Source organism: Ixodes scapularis, unplaced genomic scaffold, assembly GCF_016920785.2.
Source record: "Ixodes scapularis isolate PalLabHiFi unplaced genomic scaffold, ASM1692078v2 PGA_scaffold10__122_contigs__length_95168666, whole genome shotgun sequence".
Taxonomy (NCBI): Eukaryota; Metazoa; Arthropoda; class Arachnida; order Ixodida; family Ixodidae; genus Ixodes; species Ixodes scapularis.
The window spans coordinates 78,968,039-78,976,423 of record NW_024609836.1 but is presented as its reverse complement, the minus strand read 5'-3'; the positions used below and the strand labels follow the sequence as shown (position 1 = coordinate 78,976,423).

The 8,385-nt window shown below is 40.8% G+C and overlaps 1 protein-coding gene across 1 annotated transcript; it reads left to right on the top strand.

Moving 5' to 3' along the window:
- The first annotated feature begins 3,165 nt into the window (after positions 1 to 3,165).
- On the top strand, positions 3,166 to 6,116 carry LOC120846775 (WAP, Kazal, immunoglobulin, Kunitz and NTR domain-containing protein 2-like). Its single transcript, XM_040218651.1, has 3 exons — positions 3,166 to 3,232; positions 4,264 to 4,432; positions 6,017 to 6,116. Exons 1-3 carry the CDS (start codon positions 3,166 to 3,168, stop codon positions 6,114 to 6,116), a joined length of 336 nt encoding a protein of 111 aa, XP_040074585.1.
- Positions 6,117 to 8,385: the final 2,269 nt, after the last annotated feature.

Here is an 8,385-nt window from a genome sequence, read left to right as displayed (position 1 = left end):
GTAAAAACGTAAAACCGGAATTGATATTTTCAACAGCAAGATCAACGGAAGTAATTTCGCCGTTCTTAGATGTTAAACCAATCAAGGAAGGAGGTCTCGGCTGGGAGTATGGGAAACTCAGTCGAAGCTACCGTTGTGCTTTACAAGTTGCCACGCCAAATCACTGAAGAAGGGAGTTGTGATGTCCGGGTTGCACAATACTTCGAGGAAATTGCGTGGGGATTGTGCAAATTCGGCATCGGTAAGTTATATTTAAAGTTAAGTATAGCGGCGAATAATTACGCATTTATGTCAAATATATTTTGGAAGCAAAGCTTTCCTCTTAGTGGGCCACAGACAAGCACTAATCCACTGGAGAACGTCGTCGAATTATGTCCTTTTTAAAGCGGTTTCCCACAACATGAAGGTAGTTGCGGAGCCGTTTGACGTATGAGTGGACTTTAATCTAAATTACAAGCTAAGCACGCTGACGATATTCACGGCAGAAAATCGAAGATGTGTAAAAGAGCCCAAGGAAGGAAAAGTAAAGTGCGAGGAGGGGTGGGCGAGAATATTTCCTTGGAGAGTGGGCGTTCGTTGGGGGAACAGACTAAGCGATGCATTAACATTTTGGCATCTCAGCATGAAAAAGCGGTAACATCAAGCTTCCAAAATCGAAAAAGAGCAAAACGTTTCAAAGTATTCAATGGTCGTGTCTTGGTGTGAAAGCAATTGAAAGTCGTAGTGAACGGAAATGACAATGCGAAAATAGTTCTGTTTGAAACCACTATAATACACAGTAAGCCAAATTGTATTAGCGATCCGTGAACCGTTCTTTACCAATCAACGATTTTATATTTATGTTGCGATAGCGGTCCAGTGTTTCTGTTTTCTCTTTCTTCAACTTCCTAAATCTTATGTTCCTTGATGTATTTAGCCTATGTTGCAATATAATTATTTCATTTAAGATACTGTTATAGTTGTATGTGTGCCTCGTTTTCTCAAGTGGTTTCTAACGAACAACAGATAAGCCTGTTGTTCGTAAGAAACCAAAGCTTACGGGGACACTGTGCAATACACAGTAGGTGAGCATATGACGGTTGCGATGGGATTAAACTAAACCAGTCAGTCGGCACTGTTGGCACATTTCAAGGTTGTGAACGGGGAAGGCTGTGGGGATGTAATTTGGGTGTAACCTGTTGTGATAACGTCTGGCTTCCTACGTCTTAAGGTCGGTAGTGTCTCGACTTTATAAACAAGAACATGAAAATAAACGTAGCAGTAGTGTTTTGAGACCTGCGTGTGTGTGTTCTCGACGTTTATTTTTCCTAGTGTCGAGTGTTCAATAATATTTTAGTAGTGTTAAATTGCTTTGCCACCTATCGGAGGACAGCGCGGCAGGTATTGGTCACGAGCCCCAGCGTCTGCCTTAAGTTGGGAGTCGTGTTCACACTGACCGAACACGAGTCTCAGTCGAACACTAACGCAGTACACGTGGTTTATGTTACGTGATTATGGTCCAGATATTTGTAGAAACCAAAGCTTAAAGGAATGAAAAACACCTGTTGTCCGAACGTGAATATAAACTTAAAACGTCTATGCCGAGAAGCCTCTGGTAAATTAAAACAGAAATATTCATAAACGAATACCGCTATGAAGCTATTTACCAGAAGAAAGCGCAGTTTTCTGAAGTTTTCATTTATTTTTTACATATTGCGATATTCTCCAGCATTACCACTCAGTGACGTTCATGAAACCCGCACGAACGAATCGCTCCACTTTAATTTCCAGCTTCTCTAAGATTTTTAGCAAGCCGACTGGGAAGCTTATCCAAGCGATGGAAGAAAAAACGAGCTTCCAGCACGACGTCAGACAATAATATCGGACATAAAACAAATCGCATCGGAGTTAAAAAACAGTTTTCTAAAACTCTTGGCCGAATTATCTTGTCGGAGCTGGTATTTAGCGCAAACCACTTCACGTTTCGAAGGCTTAGGCTGTATCCGTTCATCCAACCATTCATCGTTAGCAATAAAGCACACATCATGCGGCTCCTGTTTAGCGCTATATTTATGTTTAAAACGTATAATTACTTGAGATTTTATGTGATATTGTTACTTAGTAGAATTCAAATTCTATAAATTGTTCTAGAGCCTATTATGAATATAACTTAACCTTATCACATTGCCCACCGGCCTTAACCTTCGTATTCAGTAAAGCTATTTTTCTCGTTGATTTCAAGGAAGAATAACAGCAAATTCCCAACTTAGATTAAACTAAAAGAATTATTGCATATATATATATATATATATATATATATATATATATATATATATATTTGTTGCATTTCTCGCCAGTTTAATTTATTTCTTCCGAGGGATACATAATATATCTTAAGAAGAGAATGAAGTTAAATATATACCAATATATATTTTTGCAGTCTTCTTTAGATCATTGATGCTTCTAAATGTATTAAACACTCTATCAACATTCTTGCTGGCAGCAGTTTACATGTTTTCAAAAATCAGTGTGCATAAAAGTTCATATCAACAATTTATTACGCGAGATTTTGAGGATAAATATTGAGCGATAACTAGGAAACAATATTCGTGTGATTAATCTGAACGGATCCAGTCAGGACAATTACGCTTTACTACACTTTGATCAAATATAAACAAAGTTTAACGAAAATGTTTGACTATTTTTTTGCCTAGAGACTCTACGTCATCGGCAAGGCATACAACTTAGGATTCCCTTCCCAGGGAACACAGGCATTGTTATTATACGCACATGCTGGCTGATATCGTTGGTCATGTACAAAGAAAAAAAGATTTATAACTTTTTAATCTTTATTTTTATTGTGAAGCTTTTTTTTATTATCCTTCAAAATATTTTCCCTAAAAAAAATTAAAACGTAGAATGACTTTAGCAGGTGGGATTAAATACCTGCAGCGTGTGACGCAAACATTATTTTCACTTTTACAGATTGTCAGCGTGATATCCAATTGTTGTAAATATTTCCAAGTCACAGACTTCTAGAACAGAGCGTGTGAAGGGCATTGTCCCTCTGTATGAAGAAAAAAACAAAAAAGAAACTATAAATCTTTGACTTTTTCTTTGCGGGTGGATCCCTATAAATACACACTCAGAAATCGCTAACCACATCTTCGGCATCTACCGTCCAAGATGAAGGCAACCATTGCAGCCCTTTGCTTCCTAGCTTCAGCAGTGTGTGTCATTGCGCTGCTGCCTGGTAAGTCTCTTCCCCAATTGTTTTGCATTATTTAAGAACTTTGTATTCTAATATAGAGTCTGCTCGAGCTTGCCATCGCCATCCCAGTTGTCAGGCTTTTCTATCACGCGTCATATTTGATTACAATTCACATCAATAACGATTAAATGTCGTATGCCTCGGCCAAATGCTGACTGATCAAAATTGTGCTTCACAAAATAGTCTTCGTCTTTAGTTGCATAGACCTCTCGTATAAAAAAAAGCGAGGAGTTCATGAGGGCATGGGTATGTATGTGTATATATATATTATTCAATAATCACCTTCTCCCCTCTTCGTTCGCAATATTACTACGGCTTCAGTTGTCAATCTTCACTCATTCCCATTATATATATCAGGCACGTAGCCAGGGGGGTGGCCCATGGGGCCCGGGCATCTCCCCGAAAGCTTCCATTTTGCTGGGACCTCCTCTCCCTCCTCCCCCTTATGCAGCATTTTGTCATGGGCGCCCCCCCCCCCCCCCAAAAACAAAAGCCTGGCTACGTGCCTGATATATATATATATATTTATATATATTGTTTGCCTGGTTTATTTGGACCATTCCCCAATCCCTCCTCCCCGTTTCATCATCCATGATGGCAGCGTAAATCTCAAGGAGACCCCGCATTTAAAAGTTTTGATTGCAGGTACATTAAATTGCCTATTAAAAAAGGAAAAAAACTATTAGAATACTCGTTCATGTTTTCGTAGATTAATGTGAATTTTAATTCAATCTTCACTTGAATACTGCTATTACACACCCGGACATTCCTTTTTTAAAGGTAATATCGGAGTGAAAATTCGAGGCAGTGTTCAGTTTTTTACCATATATTACTGAGAGGCTTGGGTAAAAGTTCTTCATCTGGTATCTTTTATCAGCAACAGTGACGAGTCTTACATTTCTACCTAAATATAAAACTTGGTGGAAAAGTGATCATCCGTAATTGTTTCTATATTAAAGATGTGTATATAATGATTTTATTAATCTTTGATGCTTTATCGAACCTTTCTGCAGAGAGTGTCTGCAGGGCACCCCATGCTATCTCATCTTGCGCCGGGACTGCTAAAACAATGTGGTACTTTGACAAGAACTCCAACAAATGCGTGTCATACACCGGATGTGGTAAGGGTTATAACGACTTCGGATCCGAAGAGTGCTGCAAAGATTCGTGCCCATACGGTAAGTTTTTGTTTTTTTCGTTTTTCAAAGCGGGTAACAAACGAAACCGATATTCCGTAATGGAGCTTTACGGTGTGTGACGCAGCAAACAAAATCCACGCTTACGCGAATTTTAAAACACTTCCTTACGCTTCCTGTCAACAAAATGGCCATTAGCGCCTAGATGTCTCGGTGGCACCTTCTTGTGGCTTCCATCCGTGACATCACGTCCAGCCGTGCCTAGCCGTGACGTCACTAGATGCGATCCAGGCTACGTGCCATCACTTCAGACGAAAGGTTTGATTGTGTGTAATAAAGCCCATGTAAAGTTAGGAGCTCTCGCATTCTCAAAGAAATACTGTCAAAGTTCACATTATGACGCTGCCATTTATGTCCGTGGTTTGGGCAATCATGAAAAGCCGATCACAGTGACGCTTTCGGTCGAGCACGTTGCTAATAATAGGTGAAGATTGAGTGCAATCTTGAAAATCATAACCACTTTATTATGTTGTAAATGTTTGCTATCTCAGTAAAATACTACCTTATTAGTGTTCAACGAAATGCTAGTAATCCACTTGTATATGGGGAGAGGGGAATACGAAAAACTGAATATTTATAGTTTTAAATGTTGATATCTTAAATCATAAATCAAATCTTGATTATCATTAATATTGTTTGAGGCCTATTGTTAAAACAGTTTTTGCTACAACTGCTGAAGCTCACTTACATGAAAATGATCTAATCAGAATCGGGTACCAAATATTGAAGTCCGAAAGCCATAAGAAGGCCATATTGGCTACCAATTCCAACCGGCATGTTTGAACAAAATATTGTGAGTGTTAAGGGGTTTCTCGTATAAGCCCTCTAATAATTCTGGTTATTTTTTTATGTAATTGAAGTCAAGAAAGCAAATTAATATCAAAAATATAAACGCAGTTTTACGCCTAATCTAAGTTGTTTTCCAGCAGAGGAAATCACAAGTTCTAGCCATCAAGGCGCTGAAAGCATACTCGCCAATGATTCAGTAACACTCGCCAAGCAATGTCGCGAGTTAAACAAAACCATATCTGCCAGACGAGCAGGCACGTCATATGTTTATTGTGAACTGTATCATGCAATCTAAAGTCTTTGGTGTCAAGTGTGTGCCTTTATGCTATTGTCATACTTATATAGATAGTCCTTTGCCTATGAATCTCCACTAAAACAGAAATTTTGACGAGCATATGTTTCAATCTCGACATCGCGATAGGCACTTGCGACTGAGAGCTTATGTTATTCCAAGTTAAATAAAGATAACCGCTATTGTATTATTACCTTACGCATGGATGTTACTCTCATTGCTTGTATTTCTGCGCTTCAGGTTTTAAGCTGTCTCATATGCCAATTAGCTCACTTGCATCTTTCTTCTTGTAGTTCTAATGTACCGTATTTAACAGTCACACTTACAGATGCATTCGTTATAGCTCCACGTCTAGTATCGGTGTACTCGCGGAGTATTCACCCTGCAGCCTAATTTAGCAAATGTTAACACTGTATTAATCTTCAAATCCGCGATCTTCATAGCGTTGTACACGTTTCTCGAGAAACTTAATCACATTTCCCCTTTCAGGGTCAAACTAAACGACCAGCCGTTGACTAAGGAGAACATGGGTGATCTAGCGGCAGTAACGCCCGACGAAGCGCTTAAACCTAATAAAATAAAGCATTAAACAAGTACTGTCTTTTTTTTGTTGTTTAATATGCACGCATTGGTATGCGATAAATAATTACACCGATTCCGGGCGAAACCACAACGAAAGAAATAAAGCTAATAAAAATTTACACTAGCTAAATCATGCTTACAAATACCTGAAAACGCAGAATGTGTAGAGCTACTATGCTTGAAGGAATTATTGCACATGCTGCCTGTGTGTGATTACGCTAGCGCAACCACAAACTTCATGGGCATCGCAGTTCAACGCATTCTGTGACCCCCGGTCTTTGTCAGCGCGATACAGCTGATGTCACTGACAGCTCAAGAAACACAAGGCGTTGTTCTTTTTGTTCCCGCTTCTTGCTTCGTGATACGTTTTTAAAGCGACAGCTTTAGGGGCGAAGCGTTACAGAGATTTCGTCCATGTGGGCTCTCGTCGGCGAAATTAGGGAAAAATGTTGTTCTCTCCCCTCTTGGCGCGTGGAGAGGGAAGTCGGAACTTTCCGCCGGCCGTGCCGCGCAAAGAGAGCAGAGAGGGCTGCCCTTGCGTCCCGCCAAAAATGGCACGACGAATTGAAAATCTTCGTGTCGTCTGCTTGAAACACTTGTTTTAAAACATTACTTGCGTTATGGGGAATCCTACTTTGGCAGTATTCAGCCACTACACGTAATGTTGGGTGGTTTTAGAAGTTTCCACTTCCTTTGCACACATACTTCACGGATAATCGAAGAATGGTAGCGGTCGTCACCGGCACTCAGGACGCCAACCCTGACGACTATGAGAATTTACCGCGTCGCCTTTCCGTCCTCAAGTACATAAGCGAAGCCGCCATTTCACCCGCAATGCGGACACCTTGCCACAGCTATCGCCTTTCGTTTTATTGCACATCATGATAGAAAAATATGACTTTTTGTCTACAGCTAAGAGACCGATTACCCGTTGAGGCGCATCTCCATCAAAGCTGTATAAACATAAAGTGCAAAACAATTTTTTTTTTTCTGTAAAACTTCTTTCTGACGAAGGCCGGACTCCGCCCGAAACGTCGAAGAATAAATCGTACGCTGTTGCTGTTTTCACCAAGGGTTTTCTTCTTCTCAGTTATATACATCGTTCGCCAAAAATATTCGCGGCTTATTTTTTATTTTAAATTATTATATGGGCTACAGCGCGTAAAACATGGTATCTTCAAACTTGCCCAGCTTTAACTCACATCTGGGCTGGGGAGCTTCTTTGGATGTCCAAAAACTGGCCTGCGTGGAGCTGTCCTGTTCACTCGGTATTGACAGCAGACCAGACACTATGCGCGCTTTACTCCAATCGTACCTCCGTTTAGGGTCACGTGACTACAGTCTCGAAGCTGGTGATAACTCAGAACACGGCACCTGCCTGAAGCAGGTCAGACATTGCATCCACCGCACTTTCAACCGCGGGTTGAACTTTCAAGAGGATACAGGTGACACATCCTCTCGTCGTGTTCTTTATTAGTATGCCCCTGAAGATTAGTTTTTGTTAGCGTACCCAAGTTCCTTCCCTCTTTTTCTCTCTCTTACTAAACTGAACGCGGGGTAAAACGTTCGCACTAGCAGGACTAATAAACCGTACAACTTTTGTCACTTCACTCCGCTTTCTGTGCGCATGTACCGGGAAGAGCGTGATCACGTGGTTTTACAGATGACACATTCGCCGTTGCCAATCACGAGATGCCTGCTGCTTTGCGGACCTAGTTTCGAGTGTGGTGCGGGCCGCCGGGCTGGTGTGGATTTCGCTTTTGTGGTAAATGGTATATCGATCAAAACGTGTTAACCGTATATCGGCAACAAGCGTTTTGTTCAAAGAAGCACCATCCATTCTTCTGATGCGTTCAGCGTTCGGTTCCGCAAAGGGCATCTTGAGGTAAATTGTAATGAATCTTCACGAATCCCTTTCTTCTCGTTTCTGTGTCTGAGTAACTGTTCTGCAGTGCCTGTGTGGACATATATATCGGATTACATCTTTCAAGTAAGTGCGCTGCAACCAACTCGTCGACAATGACCGTTCTCCTACGGGTACTCTTCCAAATTACCTCTAGAATTAGGCAGTGTCTTTCTCCTGGGTGCCGGGAAAATAGTTTCCCCGAAATTCTACCAGCAGTCGCCTTCCATTAGCTGTCTTAAATCATATGGCAGCAGCAGGTAGAATACTGACTTCCTTAATTTCCCTGCGTTGTGTTAAAACAGGCTTCACGGACACCGTTTCGTGGATACATGTTTTATGGACAAAACATTTCGTCGACACTAACGTTTCA

What these genes read in the sequence shown, in the direction of transcription:
- LOC120846775 (XM_040218651.1), top strand. Translation starts at nt 3,166, where the DNA reads ATGAAGGCAACCATTGCAGCCCTTTGCTTCCTAGCTTCAGCAGTGTGT. An exon ending in TGTCATTGCGCTGCTGCCTG is followed by an intron (nt 3,233 to 4,263) that starts GTAAGTCTCTTC and finishes ACCTTTCTGCAG; the next exon opens with AGAGTGTCTGCAGGGCACCC. An exon ending in GATTCGTGCCCATACGGTAA is followed by an intron (nt 4,433 to 6,016) that starts GTTTTTGTTTTT and finishes TTCCCCTTTCAG; the next exon opens with GGTCAAACTAAACGACCAGC.